The sequence below is a fragment of the Anabas testudineus genome, chromosome 2 (assembly GCF_900324465.2).
Source record: "Anabas testudineus chromosome 2, fAnaTes1.2, whole genome shotgun sequence".
NCBI classification, from domain to species: domain Eukaryota; kingdom Metazoa; phylum Chordata; class Actinopteri; order Anabantiformes; family Anabantidae; genus Anabas; species Anabas testudineus.
Window position 1 is genome coordinate 15,802,309 of NC_046611.1, and position 22,078 is coordinate 15,824,386.

At 39.5% G+C, this 22,078-nt stretch overlaps 2 protein-coding genes across 3 annotated transcripts in view; both read right to left on the reverse strand.

The window, feature by feature from the left end:
• The window catches only part of LOC113163505, a 1,294,879-nt gene that overhangs the window by 1,260,016 nt on the left and 12,785 nt on the right, over positions 1-22,078 (reverse strand). The window lies entirely within an intron of this gene.
• LOC113163508 (NACHT, LRR and PYD domains-containing protein 12-like) overlaps positions 1-22,078 on the reverse strand; it is a 95,266-nt gene that overhangs the window by 33,213 nt on the left and 39,975 nt on the right. The window contains exons 7-9 of one of the 2 annotated variants that reach the window (XM_026362231.2): positions 17,196-17,369; positions 10,069-10,242; positions 8,745-8,921 (exon numbers count right to left, since the gene is read on the reverse strand). In XM_026362231.2, coding sequence (XP_026218016.1) covers positions 8,745-8,921; positions 10,069-10,242; positions 17,196-17,369 — 525 coding nt within the window. Of the gene's footprint in view, positions 1-2,657; positions 3,076-8,744; positions 8,922-10,068; positions 10,243-17,195; positions 17,370-22,078 lie in introns of those variants that run through there. The other variant, XM_033326768.1, reaches the window with a different exon arrangement.

Below are 22,078 nucleotides of genomic sequence, written 5' to 3' on the forward strand. Positions count from 1 at the left end.
GATGCTCATTTCATGCAGGTGTTGATTTCAACATCCTTAAAATTGTTATTGTAAAATGGTTTCACATAAACATTTTAATATTCAGTCCTGTTTATAATATGAGGATAGTGGTTGTATTTATTTACATGTGTTCATGTGTATATATGCATTAGTATTTGTATTTCTGTGTGTACAGTATGTGTATGATTTATGTATATGTACAGTAGAAGTATGTTCATGTGTGGATGTTAATATATGTTTGTATATATGTGTGTATTTTCTTTTCCATTTTTTTTAAATGTTCTCATCTGATTCAACCGTCTAAGGACAGAGGGTGTTGTTGTGGAGCAGTGTGTAAAGTCCACTGGGTCAAAGTTCACATCTGACAGTTTAAAGGTCAGATGTGAACTTATTTCTACAGCAAAACGTTCTGTAGAAAAAAAACTGACACTGCTGATGCTTCCTGTGATCATGCCGTCGTGTTTTATATTTTGCATGATGAGAATGTGTACTTGTATGTTCTCAAATTCTAGTATGAGTAGAAGTACATGTGCTGTACTGCAGGTACAGAGGCTGCAGCTGTGTGTTATCCTCATGTTGGTGATCACATCTGGACTCACCGAGCCTTTCTGCAGTTCCTCACAGCTGGAATCAGTCTCTGTCGTCCCTCCCACGATGTGTTGAACGTCTTCAGGTCCAACTCATCCAGAACCTCCTCTGACATCTGCAGCATGTAGGCCAGAGCTGAGCAGTGGATTACAGAGAGGTACTTGTCTGATCTGTTCTCTGACTTCAGGAACTCTTGGATCTCCTGATGAACTGAGTGGTCGTTCATCTCCATCAGACAGTGGAAGATGTTGATGCTTCTGTCAGGAGAGATGTCACGACTGTTCATTTCCTTTAGGTTATTAATGACTCTCTGAATGACTTCTGGAATGTTCTCTGTCTGACCCAGCAGACCTCCTAAGAGTCTGTGGTTGGACTCCAGAGAGAGGCCATGAAGGAAACGAACAAACAGGTCCAGGTGACCATTTTTACTCTCAAGGGATTTTATCAAGGCTTTCCTAAGGAAGGCATCCAGAGTTAGGTTAACTGTGTAGTTGCAGTATTTCCCCACAAACTGCTCCAGTGCTTCTGTCTTCTTATTGGTGTAACAGTGGAACATGTAGACTGCAGCCAGCAGAAGACTGGGATGTGACACATGATGTGGAGGCTCCTGGATGTCTTGATGTGTGAGATGATTGTGCTGGACAGCTCTTCATCACTGAATCTCCTCCTGAAGTACTCCTCCTTCTGGACGTCAGTGAAGCCTCGTACTTCTGTTACCCTGTCAACACATGGAGGAGGGATCTGATTGGCTGCTGCAGGTCGGGAAGTTATCCAGACCAGAGCTGAGGGAAGCAGATTCCCCTTGATGAGGTTTGTCAGCAGCACGTTGACTGATGACTCCTGTGTGACATCAGACACGACCTCCCTGTTGTTGAAATCCAGTGAAAGTCTGCTTTCATCCAGGCCGTCAAAGATGAACAAAGGTTTACAGACAGCCAGCTGCTCTGCTGTGACCTTCTGTAATGTTGGATGGAAAACATGGAGCAGGATGAGAAGACTGTACTGCTCATCTTTGATCAGGTTCAGCTCCCTGAATGAAAGCAGAACCAGCAGACTGACATCTTGGTTTTCCAAGTCCTCTGCCCAGTCCAGAGTGAACTTCTGCACTGAGAAGGTTTTTCCAACACCAGCGACACCGTTCGTCAGAACCACTCTGATGTGTGTCTGTTGGTCAGGTAAGGCTTTAAAGATGTCGTGGACCTTGATTGCAGTGTCATGGAGGGTCTTCATCTTGGAAACTGTCTCCAGCTGTCTCACCTCATGTTGGTTATTAACCTCTTCACTCTGTCCCTCGGTGATGTAGAGCTCAGTGTAGATCATGTTGAGGAGGGTTCCACTTCCTGTTTCATCACTTCCTTCAGTCACACATTCACATCTCCTCCTCAGACGGATCTTATGTTCATCTAAAACCTCCTGCAGACCAACATCTGCTGAAAGACAAGAAACTATGTGAGATTGAAGAAAAAGAATCTGGTGATTATTTTCATCAGATGCAATAAAAAACAAAGAAATTCAACAAATCTCTCTTATGTCAGACATAAAAAATATTAAACATCAGCAGACAGATGTTCAGTCTTACTTATTACGGTTCTGGTTCTGGATCTTTTTCCATACTGGGGACAGGAGGAGTCGCCTGATGAACCAGACTGGTCCCAGTATGAGGTGATGCACTGTCTGCAGAACCAGTGTCCACAGCTGGTAGAGACTGGATCCTTCAGGACGTCCTCACACAAAGCACAGTGGGACAGCTGCTGCTCCTCCACACAAACAAGACTCTTCTTCCTGTTTCTGTGGACACAAAGAAAACTTGCAGTCTGGAGACAGTGAGTGAGGAAGTTGTTTTTTCTCAGGGACCTCAGAAGAGACTGATTCCCATCAACACTACTGGATCTAACAGGATCTTTGGAGTGAAACAAACACTTGACCTGTTTTATCAGCTCAGTTTATTGTTTGTTTATGATTCTTAAAATTAAAAATGTACTTTATGCTGTGAAATCAAACACTGATGTTGCTTCTCTGTCTCTGATGACATTGACACCAGCATTTAGAAACAGAACAAAACTTCTTACTTTGTGTCTGAGGGTCTAGACGTCACATCGCATAAGGTCAGAGGTTCTTCTTTGGAGTGGTCACTCTCCATAGACACACAGCTGGAAACTGCAGACTCTGCTCTGTCCTCCTCTTCCTCCACACAAACACTCATCTTCTGGACTTCAGTCAGTCAGAGATAAACCAGCAACACTGACTGTGAGCTCAGAACAAGCATCAATCAAGAATCCAATCTGCTCAACAGTCACATAAAGGAAATCTACGTACAAGGATGCATCTCCCTGTTTTCTCCCAGTTTCCATTTGTATGAACAGCAGCAGATTCTCTCTTTTCTACTCTCTACAGTCCTGAAACGTACTCAGAGACTGTGACAGTAAAATAATCCTGTTGTATTAACACTCACCGGCCTCAAACGTCACTTTTACTCCTACTGCTCTGTTGGCTCTAAACAGAGTCTGAACTAAGTGACACAAATGTTCAGTTTCAGTTCCTCCTCTTTTCAGTTCCCATCAGTGTCAACTCGGGATTTCCTGACGTCCCCCTGACTCTTCTCCCTTTACACAGTTCAGTTTTTAAAAACCACAAATGTTCACTGAACAACACTCACTGCTGTAATCGAACCATTAACAGAATCCTTAAAGACACGTCCAAATATCTGGAGAAAAACTAATATTCTGTTTTAAATGTGCTGCAACTTTTCTCTAATGATTCAAACAAACATTTGAGTCAAAAGGACAAATCACCTCATTGAATTAGTAACACCCAGATCTTGTTATTCTGTGGATCAAACACCAAAATGTCTTTATTATTGACTAAAGATTTGAACTTTGATGCTTCTAGTCCACAGCATTTATTGAACAGCTGGACTCACCTGCATCACACGTTCAGTTTTAATGGTCTGAAGACTCCACAGCAACAAACTGTGAAGCTGTTTCATCCCAAACTCAGCAGGAGTTTCACAACTCGTCTGCTGTTGGTGGTTTTCTGTTAGAGAGAAAACACAGTTTGTTGAACTAGACGTATATGAACCTTCAGAAAATCGGATCTGAACAGAATCTGATTGAGGAACGATGAAGAAAATGGACGCTGGTCTCACTGAAGCAGAATCGTCTCCTCTCTTGGATCAGATAATGAAGCTTTATTGTGAAAACAGAGAAACTGAGCAAACGTTTCCATCCAGAAATCCCACAGTGTCTTTTGGCTTTTAGAGGTGCAGCAGTGGAAAGGTGGAGCAACGGAGAGAACTGTTGTTGTCTGGATTTGATCCAAGTGAATATTGGGAATAAAAGTTCAAACTAAAAGTTGTTGGTGTTCATCATTAGTCTCCTAAAGAGAAAACAAAGAGGCACCAAACATGTTGAGTGTGTGTGACACCACTCAGACTGTGACGGCACCAGTGTTGGAGAAAAACCTTCACTTGGTTTATTTCACACTACAAACTCTCAGTCCTGCAGCACTGGGCTCAGACTATCACCTGGGATCAGTCTATCACCTGGTCTTCTTCTCTGTGTTCTACTGCAGAGTGTAACAAATTTTTTTCTCTCAGTGTTAAAGTTCAATAATAAACAAACTCTTCAATTCAGAGGTGGTGGTAACAAGTTACATTTACTCAGTTACTTGTACTTCAGTAACTTTACTGAATAATCTGTAACTGTTGGAGCAGCTTTGATGCTGCAGACATTTTACTGTTACACAAACAAACATGAAGAAAAATCAAAGACTAAAACACTTGAAACATTTTGATCTGTACGAACAATTGTTGCTCTACAGTAAATGTGTGGTTGTTTCATTGTGAAGTTGTGATTGTTGGAATTAGTGCAGCAGTGTGTGTGTCTCTGTGTGTGATGGTTGTTTGTCTGAATGAACTGCTGTGTTTTTACTGTACATATGTGGTTTGTTGTCAGGTCTCTGTTGATCTCAGTGAGATTTCCTGATGAAATCAAGCTGAACACAACAACACAACATGAATGGAAGCAAATGGAAACCTGGGTTTTGTGATCACACTGAAGAAAATGTTGGACCATCTCTAATGATGTGATCAGTAAGTTCAGCTTCTTTCTCTCCACTGCTCGACCTCAGGTTACACTAACTTCACACACACACGACCATCTTCCATCAGTTTGACTGTGAAGTGAGGCTCCAACTATCAGCTGTGTTACCTGTGGACAGGAAGTGACAGGGAGCAGCCAGCAGGGGGCAGCACATCATGAGCACAGCACCAACAGAGGAGCTTCATCACATCAGATGTTTTCAGTGTGAAGTCACACACGAGGAAAAGTGAAGAGAAACTTTCAAACAGCAGATCATCAGCTACGTCACACAGTCTTAGAAATCTGGGAACTTGACCTCAAACTTCGGTTTCATCCAGTTTTTCTAATGACACTTTTCAGCAGCTGTTTGTAGTTCAAACTGAGCCTGGTTCCAACTAAAGAGTTCACTAAGTGACACTTTATCAGCACTAAATGAAACCAGTTGTTCTGTAGAGATGAATCAAAGTGTTTGATCATTGATGACGTGTTCACAGTGAAGAGTAGAAGTCAAAGTGTTTGCTGTTCCACACTTTCCATGTGTCCACTCTAGTTTGAAAGCAGAGTTTCTAACAAACAGAGGGAGAGTTCACCACTAAATAACATCATAATGATCAGAGTTACATGTGAATCCTGCAGGATTCCTGACAGTGTCCATGATTTTACTCTGATTCCATCACTGCAGCTCAGAATAACTGGACTCTGATGATCAGAGAAAATCAAAGTACAGAGAGAAAAACCCAGAGTGAACAGAGCCAGTTAAAAAGCAGCTTCATGATCCATCAGACCTCGAGACAACAGTTCACATGAAGCAGATCACAAATAATCAGATGTTATGATGTTATTTGAGACATTAAAGGTTCATTTAAACTTTATTCATAAAACTCCAACAGCTGCTGTTTTAAAAGCTGAATTTTTACCTCTGAAGGTTTGAAGGTTTTTATTTTAAATGTTATTTTCCTCATCCTGACAAATCAGCATTTTTCAGACAGTTTATTCTTATTTTTACTCTAAATATTCTTCAACAAATGAAATCACTGGTTCTTCGTGTGAACTTTGTTCAGACGTATGAAACCAAAGGAACGTGTTGTTCTGTAAAGAGCTGCTGCTTTAAAGTCAAAGTTCAGCTTCAGGAAACTGTTTTATTGTTGTTGTGACGACTAGAAGTCAACTTGTGTTTTATGTTGGAGACAAAGCAGCAGTTTGTTTCTAATGTGAAGTTTGATTTAAATTAACTTGATGTTAATTAGTTCATGTGTATCGTCTCATGTTGATGGAGCAAATAAAGAAAATGAAGGATGTATTGATTTGTCTGAAAACACAAAGTCCTTCCTGTCGTCAGCTGCTTTAGTTGAGTCAGGAAACAAGTCAGACCTGATGATCCACTATGAGTCCAAAAACTTCAGCTCACAGTCAGATGATCAGAGAAGCAGATAAGTGACGTCGGATTTTCTGGAAATGTGACTGTTAAAAACTAAACTTCAAGTCAAAGTGAAGTAGTTGTTGACGTCACTGCTGAGAACTAACGTATGAAGTCATGAAGTAACACAGGAAGTAACATGTAGTAACGTACAGACTCACAGATCAATGTATGGACAGTGATGGAAGAAGAATTCAGATGTTAACTAGAGTTAAAGGAGCATTACAACAAGAAAACAGAATCTGTTACAAGTAAAAGTCCAACTTTATGTTTAATAGAAGAAAATTTATTTAAAGCATCTAAAGTAAAAGTATCATGATGGAGAATGAACCCTGTCAATGATTATTGGATCGTTATTAGTGAACTATTAACAGAGTTTCACTTCCTTCAAAATAAAAGCTTAAGAGGGTTTTACAAAGTCTTCAGTTTCATTAACAAAGATGTTTCATCTTTTTCATCCTGTAGACAGAAACATTAGAAGTTAAGAAGCTAAGAGACTCATAATGAACAAAAACCTTGATTAACAAATGTTTTCTTTATGAATTATCCATGTTTACATTTTCTGCTGTTTATCTGAGTCCACGTGTGGATGGATCATGAAACAAATCTAAGTCTCTCACTGGTTCCTCCAACACATCAGGACTCTGGTCCTGTTGATGGGTCCAGATCAAGTAAATTAATGTTAATGTTACTAGAAATTATTGTTCTATGAAGCTTAAATGTGATATAAAGGTCCATAAATTCATGTCCATAATAAATCACTGTAGAACCTGATGTTTCTTTCCATCAGTCTTCAGCTGCTGTGATCATGTGTTGTGAGCTACAACATCAGAAATCTACTGGTTGATAAATACAGTCGACTACAGTTGGTGCAGCTTCAGAATATCTGAATGAAGAAAATAAAGACTGAATAAAATCCAGGTGGAGGTGGAGGGTGGAGGAGAATGGATGGATGTTTATCAGTGTGTCTGCAGAGACTGTGTAGAAGAACAGAGCAGCAGCAGATCAGTCCAGATCCACTGATGATCCTCTGTCAGATCCAGACCAACACACAGGGATGATGGTGGACTTGACATCGAGTCTGACAGTGGAGCTGTTCTCAGAGCAGTTCACACTGCAGCACTGACAATTCACTTTTATATTTATTATTGTCCTCACTTCCACCTGTAGAGAGAATCAGAGAGAACAGATTAGATCAATGAGAGTTTCCAGAGACTCCCTTCATCAGCTGTCAGTCAGTGATGCAGCACATCCAGTAGAAAGAGCAGCAGAGACTTCAGTCCTGTTCAGAGCTGTGTAGTGTCGCCAGCTTCCTTTCAGCTGTCATGTTAACGTATTGGAGTGAACACACTGAGCTGGAAGCTCACAGACCTGCAGAGACTTTTAGCATCAAGTCTGTTTATTCTGCAGATTTCATCAAGTCCACAGTGGAAATAAACTGCTGAGTCATCAACACTTCATTACTGCACCAACAGTTTAGTGATGGATTTCCTGTTGCTCCATGTGAACTGCTGTTTCATTTAAAGACAGAGTCACTGTGTGTTGATCAACATCTTCTCTGCTTTGGAAATATCACCTGACAAATAAACATGGAGGCTGCCACTAAACAGATCTGGACCAAACTAATGACACAGGGACAGAGACTTCAGAAGAGGTTCTGGTCTGTACAAAGACCACATCATTACCAAAGGTGGTCTTGGTTTAGTGAAATAAGAACCAGTGGTTTGCAGAGTTCAGTCAGACTGATTTTAGAGCTGTGACAAAGATGAAACTGATCAATAGTTTAGAGTTGAAATGAAAGAAAAAACTGTTTCATATCAGATTTGATGAATGAGGACCACTGTCTCTATACATCTAGTAAGAATAACAACAAACATCTGACTGATCTGATTGGCTGACTGTTCTCTCTCTGTCTTTCTGTCCGTTCTCCTCTCACAGCTTCACTGAGAAATGCAGCAACAGAGAAGAATGAAGATTTACAGGAAATACTGGATCTTTGCTTTAATACTAACTGTGTTTAGTACAATACTGTTGAAAGTAGCAGAGACACCAACACTAAACTGACCTCAGTTTCTCTAGCTTATTGTCTGGACTCTTCACAAGATCAGACAACTGCTTCACTGCTGAATCCTGCAGGTTGTTTCCCCTCAGGTCCAGTTCTGTCAGATGGGAGGGGTTGGACTTCAGAGCTGAGACCAGAGAATCACAGCTGATCTCTGACAAACTGTAGTTGTTCAACCAGAATGAATTCCTGAGAGAACTCAACCTGAATAAAGAATAAACCATGTAGATCAAATCATTAATAATCAATCAGATATGTCCTAATCAATGATGTTTCCTCTAAAATGAGTAGAGTGACTTTGTCTCTCTGTTATTGTGGATCATCATAATGTCACCACAACATTCATACAACTATTCATGTCAACACTGATTCATAACATGCTGCTGACACTAAACATTTTTTCTACAGTTTATTTAAAAACATTAGTGTGAAATTTGAGTGTTTGAGTTCTGAAGGTTTAATTTCAGTGAACAAACATTATTCATGACAACTCACTGAAAATAACTGAAACTGAAGAATTGAATTAATTTATTACAGTGTTGGTTCAGTTGTGGATTAAAGATATAAGTTCTACAATAGTAACAGTCAGTGAACTGACCTCAGAGTCTTCAGTCTACATTGTGGACTCTCCAGAAAACCACACAGCAGCTTCACTCCTGAATCCTGCAGGTTGTAGTTTTGACTTAGGTCCAGTTCTGTCAGATGGGAGGGGTTGGACTTCAGAGCTGAGACCAGAGAATCACAGCTGATCTTTGACAAACTGCAGTCCTTCAACCTGAATAAAGAATAAACCATGTAGATCAAATCATTAATAATCAATCAGATATGTCCTAATCAATGATGTTTCCTCTAAAATGAGTAGAGTGATTTTGTCTCTCTGTTATTGTGGATCTTCTTAATGTCAGTGTGATGGATGGAGTAACGTGCCCTGCGTGCTTTGTATTGGATCCAGTGGAGGCGGTGCCGGTTCTCAGCTGGTGAATATTTGATCATGGTTTTGTTTGTAGTTTTGTGTTCACAATGTTGTTGTCAGAGCTAGAGCACTTTATTCTGTGTTGTGTCTTGTGTCGGTGTCAGTGGCTCAATGGAGTGGACTGGATTGGGGGAGAATGTAGTTACAGAGAGAGTCCAGCAGAGGGAGCGTTGAGCTGCTGAGGTTCTCAGGTCGCTTCTCTTCATTCACTCAATACAAACATGAGCTGAGGAGAAGTTGTCGTGTGTCACTCTCATCAATACCTCCCTTTACAGGTATAAGTTCTCCCTACTGACTGTTCATATTAATATAAGTATGTGTTATCTGAAGATGTATGTGTGTACATGGGATATTTATAGTGTTTTGCATTCGTGTATTATGAAGCAAAGAAGCTAATTACTGGATGCTAGCGATATTAGCAACGCTATGCTAACGTCGCCATAAAGCCTCATGTTAGTATCCGCTGGTCGAGCACTGTGTTAGAGTCAATGTTGTAGTTCAGCTGTTGAAATACTGAATTACTGAGTGAATACCTGCTTATTGTTGTAAGTATTAGCCACAAATGTCATGCACTGTTCAGGAACATGGTCAGTTTCTGTATAGTTTGTGGATTTCTGTTGTTTATTATAAGAATAATATTCAAAACACTTATTTTAAGACATCAGTCTGTTATATTAAACAATAAAATATTTTTTATCAAAAAAAATTAACCTAATTTAATCTAAACCTTAATTTCAACTAACAATAAACATTTTCTACAGTTTATTTAGAAACATTAGTGAAATTTGAGTGTTTGAGTTCTGAAGGTTTAATTTCAGTGAACAAACATTATTCATGACAACTCACTGAAATGAACTGAAACTGAAGAATTGAATTAATTTATTACAGTGTTGGTTCAGTTGTGGATTAAAGATATAAGTTCTACAATAGTAACAGTCAGTGAACTGACCTCAGAGTCTCCAGTCTACATTGTGGACTCTCCAGAAAACCACACAGCAGCTTCACTGCTGAATCCTTCATCTTATTCAAGCTCAGGTCCAGTTCTGTCAGATGGGAGGGGTTGGACTTCAGAGCTGAGGCCAGAGATTCACAGCTGATCTTTGACAAACTGCATTTCTTCAATCTGAATGAATTCCTGAGAGAAGTCAACCTGAATAAAGAATAAACCATGTAGATCAAATCATTAATAATCAGTCAGATATGTTCTAATCAATGATGTTTCCTCTAAAATGAGTAGAGTGACTTTGTCTCTCTGTTATTGTGGATCATCATAATGTCAGCCTTCTACAGACATTATCCAAATGTCACCACAACGTTCATACAACTATTCATGTCAACACTGATTCATAACATGCTGCTGACACTAAACATTTTCTACAGTTTATTTAGAAACATTAGTGAGAAATTTGAGTGTTTGAGTTCTTAATTTATTACAGTGTTGGTTCAGTTGTGGATTAAAGATATAAGTTCTACAATAGTAACAGTCAGTGAACTGACCTCAGAGTCTCCAGTCTACATTGTGGACTCTCCAGAAAACCACGCAGCAACTTCACTGCTGAATACTGAAGGTTGTTTTCACTCAGGTCCAGTTCTGTCAGATGGGAGGGGTTGGACTTCAGAGCTGAGGCCAGAGATTCACAGCTGATCTTTGACAAACTGCAGTTGTTCAATCTGAATAAAGAATAAACCATGTAGATCAAATCATTAATAATCAGTCAGATATGTTCTAATCAATGATTTTTCCTCTAAAATGAGTAGAGTTACTTCAGCAGAGGTTCAGGTCTGTACAAAGACCACATCATTACCAAAGGTGGTCTTGGTTTAGTGAAATAAGAATCAATGGTTTGATTTTAGAGCTGTGACAAAGATGAAACTGATCAATAGTTTAGAGTTGAAATGAAAGAAAAAAACTGTTTCATATCAGATTTGATGAATGAGGACCACTGTCTCTATACATCTAGTAAGAATAATAACAACAAACATCTGGCTGATCTGATTGGCTGACTGTTCTCTCTCTGTCTTTCTGTCCATTCTCCTCTCACAGCTTCACTGAGAAATGCAGCAACAGAGAAGGATGAAGATTTACAGGAAATACTGGATCTTTGTTTTGATAATAACTGTGTTTAGTACAATACTGATGAAAGTAGCAGAGACTGACTACAACACTGAACTGACCTCAAATTCTCCAGTTTAAAGTCTGGACTTTTTACAAGATCAGACAACTGCTTCACTGCTGAATCCCGCAGGACATTGCCACCCAGGTCCAGTTCTGTCAGATGGGAGGGGTTGGACTTCAGAGCTGAGACCAGAGAATCACAGCTGATCTTTGACAAACTGCAGTTCTTCAATCTGAATAAAGAATAAACCATGTAGATCAGATCATTAATAATCAATCAGATATGTTCTAATCAATGATGTTTCCTCTAAAATGAGTAGAGTGACTTTGTCTCTCTGTTATTGTGGATCATCATAATGTCAGCCTTCTACAGATATCATCCAAATGTCACCACAACATTCATACAACTATTCATGTCAACACTGATTCATAACATGCTGCTGACCTCAGTCACATCTGGAATTACAAGATAAATATCAAATCACATATGACAGACTAAAAACTTACTACAATACTTTTACTCATCACTGAAATGGATCAAACTTTAAAGAACCACAACTGATCCAGTAAAAAGGTCTAGCTTGGTCCTGGTCTGGATCCTGCAGATCAGATCAGGAAACACAAAACTAAACACAGATTAAACTGAACAAAAACTGTTTTAATCCCAAATTATAGATGATTTCATGACAACTTTGGAAAATGTTCAGCAGAAATGTCAAATAAATATAATTTACAGTTGATGGACTGAAACTTGTAAAAACCAACAGTTTGGTTCTTTAAAGATTTTCAACACATTTAACAAATAAATTAAACTCTAGGAAAAAATACTATTTTCCAAAAAAATGTATTTTAAGACATCAATCTGTCATATTCCACAATGAGATATTTTTCTCAATTATATTTTAACTAATTTAAACTAAATCTTAATTTCAACTAACACCAAACATTTTCTACAGTTTATTTAGAAACATTAGTGAAATTTGAGTGTTTGAGTTCTGAAGGTTTAATTTCAGTGAACAAACATTATTCATGACAACTCACTGAAATTAACTGAAACTGAAGAATTGAATTAATTTATTACAGTGTTGGTTCAGTTGTAGATTAAAGATATAAGTTCTGCAATAGTAACAGTCAGTGAACTGACCTCAGAGTCTCCAGTCTACATTGTGGACTCTCCAGAAAACCACACAGCAGCTTTACTGCTGAATCATGCAGTTTTTTTCCATTCAGGTCCAGTTCTGTCAGATGGGAGGGGTTGGACTTCAGAGCTGAGACCAGAGAATCACAGCTGATCTCTGACAAACTGCAGTTCTCCAACCTGAATAAAGAATAAACCATATAGATCAAATCATTAATGATTAACCAGATATGTCCTAATCAATGATGTTTCCTCTAAAATGAGTAGAGTGACTTTGTCTCTCTGTTATTGTGGATCATCATTATGTCAGCCTTCTACAGACATCATCCAAATGTCACCACAACATTCATACAACTATTCATGTCAACACTGATTCATAACATGCTGCTGACCTCAGTCACATCTGGAATTAGAAGATAAATATCAAATCACATATGACAGACTTACAATACTTTTACTCATTACTTAAATGGATCAAACTTTAAAGAACCACAACTGATCCAGTAAAAAGGTCTAGCTTGGTCCTGGTCTGGATCCTGCAGATGAGATCAGGAAACACTAAACTAAGCACTGATAATGTTTTACTGTAGTTTACTGTGTTCATCTGAATAGGACAGTATCTTCAGTCCTGCTTCTAAATAACCTGTAACCTCAAACTGTTCACTTCTGTTCAACTTCCTGTTCATTTGTTTTTGTCCTCCAAAAGTCAGAAAAGGCTGTTGTTCCACCTGAGTTGTTGTAAAGTAAAATGTTTTTAGGGTTACTAACACTTATTTATTTTTATCTTAAAACACAGAATATAATGTGAACACTAAATCCATTAGTTGTTTACCAGATGTGACAATAATATATAATAATAATATTACTGTCTGCAATTTAGCAAAAATAAATTTACTGCTTCATATGATGCTTGAATCTCTGGGTATTTTCATTTTGACTTCTTGTGTTTTTTGATTACGTGTTTTCTCTTTCTGTCTGGTGCTTGTTCATTTCTGTAGCTTTAGTCCTGAATGTCAGTAATTTGGGAATTGGTTTAACAAACTATTTAACAAACCTGACTGCCTCAGTTTCTCTGTCAGATTGTTAACAGCTCTGCACCAGTGACTCTTCAATTCTCCTGTTGTTCTGCCATCTGAAACCTGAATGAAGTTTCTCACGTTGAATGTTTGACTCTGCTTTTTTGTCCTACTGGGAGAGGTGGTGCTGGTTTGAATCAGATGTACTTCTTATTGTGTTTAATCAGAGTGGTAGAGTGTATTTTAAAATAAACCAATTTCATAATGCAGCAAATATTGATCAAAATAACATCAATAGCAGGATAAAACTGCTTTTATTCTAATTGTGTCTTCTTGGTCTCAGATTTATTTCACTGATTGAAATGCAACATCACATATTTGGTCAGTAGATGAACTCATTGTTGACTGTGTCAAAAGCTTCAAAATACTTCACATTAATTCATTTAGTCATGTTGCAGATGTTTTTATCCAAACCGTGGTTCATTAATATTCTGTGTCTCCACCATTATTCTTTAGATCTCCCTCTGGTTTGTTTAAGCATTTCATTTAATTATGAAGAGGTGAATTTAAGTTTTACATGGAGAGGAGCATTTGTTATTCATCAAGAGGAGAGTCTTTCTATTGTTTAGGAAAATGATGATGAACATTTTTTTTTTCTGGAGGATGTTTTGTATGATTGTGGTCTTTGAAGAGGAATATTCATGAAGAGGAATACCCACCGTATTTTTGTTTCTCGTTGTCTCCCTGAGTTTTCCTAGAACCCTCAGTTTTAATCAGATCACTCACTTTTCTGTCAGTCTCAGTCAGACTCTCTCCATTAGTACCTACCACAGTGCAGACACTCACCTCCTGGTGAATCCACTGCTCTGATTCAAGTTGTGACCAAAAACTAGTGAAAGACAGATCACCCACTTTATCTACGACTACAACAGTTTCTTCCAGGATAAAAATGCCATAAAGAGCAATAACTATACACTACATGTATTACTGTGGTAATGGCAAAGGTTTGTCTTTGTGAAACTTAAAGCTTTGAGGCAATTTTCACTAAATAATTATAATAACAGTCTAAAGAAGCTGTTTTCATGAAGAATAATTTAAAGCAGTCCTCAGTTCGAACTGTGCTGTATTTAAACTGACAGTATATGTGATGAAACCAGGACTCAGGCAGTTCAATGACAATACATTAATGTATATTTATGTTTGTAAATGTTTCCTGAACATATGTATTTCTGCTTTTCACCACTTTAAACACCTCCCTAAGACCAGTCTAACCAGTAAAATGCAGCTTTGTCATCACCAAAAAGTGATTCCAGCCAGTATCTTTACTGAAAATCCTTCAGTGCCTCAGTACTGCACACTTCTGGGTTTTATTTAAACAGTTACTGTATCAAACATGCACTCCATTTTTACTAGTTCAAATACCTCTAAAGAGCCATTATGTGTTTCATGATCGCTACAAGAGTGAAATTTAATTAAACTAGACAATCCCTGTCAGTAAAAATCTATTGTCTGTGATCAATTTGACAAGGAGAAAATGAAAATTACTGGTTCCACTGGCTGTTTAGAGGTGGTTATGGAGTAGAAATAATTATTAAAATAACACAGAAGAGTGAAATTAAGCTACACTGAGGCAGACAATGCATTCCTAGTCGAGATTAACTGTAGACACTTGATTGGCAACGAGAAAAGTGCTTTTTTATTGGTTAGTCTGGTTTGAGGTGTTTAAAGTGATAAAAAGTACTGGATGGTTTATACTACACAGCACAGAGACAGAAAAATACACAGACTCATTAGAATGACTGCAAAATTGAGAATCTTCTTATTTTATACAGCGTCCACATCAGTAATGTAGTTTCAAGCAGACAGATGCAGAACATTGACACACATTAGAAAACCTTTATAAACATCATTGTACATTAATGTTGTGTGTTTGGACTCTCGAGTCAAGGCTTCATGACATATAGGTTTAAATAGAGCACAGCAAAGAACAAGGACTGCTTTAAGATATTCAACAGCTTCCTTTGACTTTTATTTAGGTTTATTTAGTTAACACTTCCTCAAACCTTCAAGTTTCCTGTGTTATTATCACAGCAACATATTTAGCGTTTAGTTCTTGCACTTAATGAAAGTGAAAAAAACAGCTGTAGTCGTAGATAAACTGGGTGATGCGTCTTTAACAGTCTGTGCGTGCTCCCACTGACAGTAATCCGTTTCTGGCAGAGAGTCACTTTTTGTGAAGACACCTGTCAGTGCTCTCTTGGATCTTAACCTTTACTTAACCAGTGCAGCCTTTCTCCATGATGAGTCTGTTGTCAGTCAACCAACTGCAGTAAAATCACATTCTTCACTATTAATCCTACTCTCCTACAACCCTCATTTATCTTGGTCTCTGTGTTTAGACACTCACTGTACCACCCACCAATAAAGGGACCCTGACTCAGCCTGTCAAGTCTCTGTCCACTACCTCACTATTTAAATAAAACTGTGATGGTAACACAGATGAAGACGTATGTTTTGATATAAAACATGATTTCCATAAATTCCTAGGTGATTTCAAACATTTGACTGGTAGTTCACATGTAAATTTATTTAAACCAAATCTTAATCCTGCATATTACCATAGAACTATTTAAAAACATTAGTTGAGAAATTCAAGTTCTGGAGATTTATTTTAACTGAAAACACATTATATATAACAACTCACTGAAATAAACTTAAACTAAAGAGGCAGACAGGAAACTGACCTCACAGTCTTCACGAGATCAGACAACTGTTTCACTGCTGAATCCTGCAGGACATTGCCACTCAGGTCCAGTTCTGTCAGATAGGAGGGGTTGGACTTCAGAGCTGAGACCAGAGAATCACAGCTGATCTCTGACAAACTGCAGTTGTTCAACCTGAATAAAGAATAAACCATGTAGATCAAATCATTAATAATCAATCAGATATGTCCTAATCCATGATGTTTCCTCTAAAATGAGTAGAGTGACTTTGTCTCTCTGTTATTGTGGATCATCATAATGTCAGCCTTCTACAGACATCATCCAAATGTCACCACAACATTCATACAACTATTCATGTCAACACTGATTCATAACATGCTGCTGACCTCAGTCACATCTGTAATTAGAAGATAAATATCAAATCACATATGACAGACTAAAAACTTACTACAATACTTTTACTCATCACTTAAATGGATCAAACTTTAAAGAACCACAACTGATCCAGTAAAAAAGTTTTGCTTGGTCCTGGTCTGGATTCTGCAGATCAGATCAGGAAAGACAAAACTAAACACAGATTAAACTGAACAAAAACAGTTTTAATCCCAAATTACAGATGATTTGATGAAAACTTTGGAAAATGTTCAGCAGAAATGTCAAATAAATATAATTTACAGTTGATGGACTGAAACTTTTAAAACCAACAGTTTGGTTTATTAAACCATTTCAACACATTTAACAAATAAATTCAACTCTCTAGGAAAAAAAAAATTCCAAACACTTATTTTAAGACATCAGTCTGTCATAGTCCACAATAGAAAGTATTTATTAATTATATTTTAACTGATTAAAACTAAATCTTTATTCCAACTAACATTAAACACTTTCTACAGTTTATTTAGAAACATTAGTGAGAAATTTGAGTGTTTGAGTTCTAAAGGTTTAATTTCAGTGAACAAACATTATTCATAACAACTCACTGAAATGAACTGAAACTGAAGAACTGAGTTAATTTATTACAGTGTTGGTTCAGTTGTGGATTAAAGATATAAGTTCTCCAATAGTAACAGTCAGTGAACTGACCTCAGAGTCTCCAGTCTACATTGTGGACTCTCCAGAAAACCACACAGCAGCTTCACTCCTGAATCCTGCAGCTTGTTTTCACTCAGGTCCAGTTTAATCAGATGGGAGGGGTTGGACTTCAGAGCTGAGGCCAGAGATTCACAGCTGATCTCTGACAAACTGCAGTGGTTCAATCTGAATAAAGAATAAACCATGTAGATCAAATCATTAATAATCAATCAGATATGTTCTAATCAATGATGTTTCCTCTAAAATGAGTAGAGTGACTTTGTCTCTCTGTTATTGTGGATCATCATAATGTCAGCCTTCTACAGACATCATCCAAATGTCACCACAACATTCATACAACTATTCATGTCAACACTGATTCATATTATTATATTCAGATCGTCTGGATCCTGCAGATCAGATCAGGAAACACAAAACTAAACACAGATTAAACTGAACAAAAACAGTTTAATCCCAAATGACAGATGATTTCATGATAACTTTGGAAAATGTTCAGCATAAATGTCAAATAAATATAATTTACAGTTGATGGACTGAAACTTGTAAAACCAACAGTTTGGTTCTTTAAACATTTTCAACAAATTTAACAAGTAAATTCAACTGTAGGAAAAATATAAATTTTAAAACACACTTATTTTATTGCATATTCTTTAATTCAATTGAATTTTATTTGTATAGTGCCAAATCACAACTTAATCTAGCCACAGGGGTTGCAAGTCAGTGACTTCTGTGCTGGTCCCGAGCCCGGATAAATAGAGAGGGTTGCGTCAGGAAGGGCATCCGGCGTAAAAATTGCCAAAATAACCATGCGGATCGGTCGAGGCCCAGGTTAACAACGACCGCCACCGGTGCTGTTAACCTACAGGGTGCCGGTGGAAATTTGACTACTGTTGGTCGAAGAAAGAGGGGAGGCAGAAGGGTTCATGGTCAGAGAGAGAAGGGAAAAGGCAGGAGCATAGGTTTGAGAATAGGGACTCTTAATGTTGGTACGATGACAGGAAAAAGCAGAGAGCTGGCAGACATGATGGAGAGAAGGAAGGTAGATGTACTGTGTGTGCAGGAGACAAGGTGGAAGGGCAGCAAGGCACGTAGTATCGGAGGAGGATACAAACTGTTCTACCATGGTGTTGATAGGAAGAGAAACGGGGTAGGAGTGATCCTGAAGGGGGAGTTTGTGAACAATGTTCTAGAGGTGAAAAGAGTCTCAGACAGGGTGATGAGCCTAAAGCTAGAAATTGAAGGTGTGATGATGAATGTAGTCAGTGGGTATGCTCCACAGGTTGGCTGTGAGTTAGAAGAGAAGGAGAGATTCTGGAGTGAGTTTGATGAGGTCATAGAGAGTATCCCCAGAGGAGAGAGAATTGTTGTTGGAGCAGACTTCAATGGGCATGTTGGTGAGGGCAACAGAGGTGATGAGGAGGTGATGGGCAGGTTTGGTGTGAAGGAAAGGAATCTGGAAGGACAGATGGTGGTGGACTTTGCTAAGAGGATGGAAATGGCTGTAGTCAACACTTACTTCCAGAAGCGAGAGGAACATAGAGTGACATACAGAAGTGGAGGTAGGAGTACACAGGTGGACTACATCCTATGTAGACGAGGTCATTTGAGAGAGGTTAGTGACTGCAAAGTGGTGGTAGGAGAGAGTGTAGCCAGACAGCACCGCATGGTGGTGTGTAAGATGACTCTGGAGGTCAGGAAGAAGAAGAGAGGGAAGTCAGAGAAGAAGACCAAGTGGTGGAAGTTAAAGAATGAAGAAACTTGTGAGGAATTCAGGCAGAATTTGAGACAGGTTCTGGGTGGTCAGGATGAGCTTCCAGATGACTGGGAAACTACTGCAGAGGTTATCAGGGAAACAGGTAGGAAGGTGCTAGGTGTGTCATCTGGAAAGAGGAAAGAAGGTAAAGACACTTGGTGGTGGAATGAGGAAGTACAGCAATGCGTCCAGAGGAAGAGGTTGGCTAAAAGGAAGTGGGATGTAGAAAGGACTGAGGAAAGTAGACAGGAGTACAAGGAAGCGCAGCGTAGAGTGAAGAAGGAGGTGGCAAAGGCCAAACAGAAAGCTTACGATGAGCTGTATGACAGGTTAGACACAAAGGAAGGAGAGAAGGACTTGTACAGGCTAGCCAGACAGAGAGATAGAGATGGGAAGGATGTGCAACAGATAAGGGTGATTAAGGACAGAGATGGAAAGGTGCTAACAACCCAGGAGAGTGTGCAGAAAAGATGGAAGGAGTATTTTGAGGAGCTGATGAACGAGGAAAATGACAGGGAAAGAAGGGAGGAAGATGTGGATGTTGTGGAACAGGAAATAGCAGAGATTGGAAAGGATGAGGTTAGGAAGGCTTTGAAAAGGATGAAGAGTGGAAAGGCTGTTGGTCCTGATGACGTACCTGTGGAGGTGTGGAAGTGCTTAGGAGAGACAGCAGTGGAGTTTCTAACCAGTTTGTTCAATAGGATTCTAGAAAGTGAGAAGATGCCTGAGGAATGGAGGAGAAGCGTTCTGGTTCCGATCTTTAAGAACAAGGGTGACACGCAGAACTGCAGCAACTATAGAGGAATAAAGTTGATGAGCCACACAATGAAGCTGTGGGAAAGAGTAGTGGAAGCCAGGCTTAGGAAGAAGGTGGAGATTTGTGAGCAGCAGTATGGTTTCATGCCCCGTAAGAGCACCACTGATGCTATTTTTGCTTTGAGAATGTTGATGGAAAAGTACAGAGATGGTCAGAAGGAGCTGCATTGTGTCTTTGTAGATTTAGAGAAGGCGTATGACAGGGTGCCGAGGGAGGAGCTGTGGTACTGTATGAGGTCGTCGGGAGTGGCAGAGAAGTACGTCAGACTAGTTCAGGACATGTATGAGAGAAGTATGACGGTGGTGAGATGTGCTGTAGGTCAGACAGAGGAGTTCAAGGTGGAGGTGGGACTACACCAAGGATCAGCTTTGAGTCCCTTCTTGTTTGCTATGCTGATGGACAGGCTGACAGATGAGGTCAGACAGGGATTTCCCTGGACAATGATGTTTGTGGATGACATTGTGATTTGCAGTGAGAGTAGAGAGCAGGTAGAGGAACAGCTAGAGAGGTGGAGGTTTGCTCTGGAAAGAAGAGGCATGAAGGTCAGTCGTAGTAAGACAGAATACATGTGTCTGAACGAGAGGGATCAAGGTAGAAGCGTTAGGTTACAGAGGGCTGAGGTGAAGAAGGTGCAGGAGTTTAAGTACTTGGGGTCATCAGTTCAGTGTGATGGGGAGTGTGGAAAAGAGGTGAAGAGGCGAGTGCAGGCAGGTTGGAACGGGTGGAGGAAAGTGTCAGGAGTGTTGTGTGACAGAAGAGTGTCAGCAAGACTCAAAGGAAAGGTGTACAAGACAGTGGTGAGACCAGCTCTGCTCTATGGGTTAGAGACGGTAGCAGTGAGAAAGAGACAAGAGGCTGAGATGGAGGTAGCAGAGATGAAGATGTTGAGGTTCTCCTTAGGAGTGACCAGGTTAGACAGAATAAGGAACGAGTACATCAGAGGGACGGCTCACGTTGCCTGTGTTAGCAACAAAGTCAGAGAGGCCAGACTGAGATGGTTTGGACATGTTTAGAGGAGGGATAGTGAGTATATTGGTAGAAGGATGTTGGAGATGGAGCTGCCAGGCAGGAGGACAAGAGGACGACCAAAGAGGAGATATATGGATGTCTTAACAGAGGACATGAGGTTGGCTAATGTTAGGGTAGAAGATGTCCATGACAGAGTTAGGTGGAAAAGGATGATTCGCTGTGGCGACCCCTGATGGGAAAAGCCGAAAGAGAACAAGAAGTGCCAAATCACAACTTAAGTTATCTCAAGGCACTTTACAGTGTTTAAGGTTTAAGACCTTACAAATTATATAGAATTATATAGACGGGAGAGAAAAAACTCTCTTTAATGGAAAGAAAACTCCAGCAGAACCAGGGTCAGGGTTGGCGGCCATCTGTCTTGACAGGTTAGGGTGAGTGGAAAGGAGAGAGATCGAAAAGAACAGCAGGCAACAAAAAACAACAACAAGCAGTAAAAACATTAGGCAGGTCAGTAGAACCAGTAACAAGAGAGGAGCTTGATAGCTAAAGACTCTACCTCCCATTTTACAGCTGGAAATTCTAGGAACCACAAGTAGACCTGGAGTCTAAGAACAGAGAGTTCTGCTTGGAAAATATGGAACTAAGGTCTTTAAGATAAGATGGAGCCTGATTATTAAGAGCTTTATATGTGAGGACTTTAAATTATCTTCTACAGCGGCGTGGGGGGCTCTCCTCTGGCTGTCAGTCATGTTCACGGAGGATCACAAAAGTGTGTTCGCCCGCTCTCAGAGTGTTACTCAGTGTGGCAGAGTCTGTTTCCTTTAAACAAGTGGATGAACAGTGTAATAAAAAAGGGTTTCACACTGCAGTTCCCCTCTCCCCCTCCTTTCAACAAAGTAGTGGAGACAGTGATGCCGTCTCATGCAGAGACAGCTGCTCTGCAGACAGAGTTAACAGAACTACAGGAGAAAGGATTTCCAGAGCTCCATAGGTGAGATAAACGAGGGCTTTTACTCATGCTGCTTTTTTGTTCCAAAGAAGATAGACGGAATGAGACCCATTCTCGATCTGTCTCTCTTCAACAAAGAGACCATTTCACATGCTCACCATAAAGCATGTGATGGAGTGTGTTCATCCGGACGACTGGTTCACGTCACCAGGGCACTTAATTCCATGTGCCCATCATCCCAAAGCACAGGAAATTCCTGCGTTTCCTGCGAAACTCTCTCCAGCGAGACGTGAGATGATCGTTTCTCTCCTCACGCACATCTCGCCTCACTCTGTAGTGACAGCTCTGTCAGTGATGTGTTTACTGGACATGATGTCAGCCAGTCA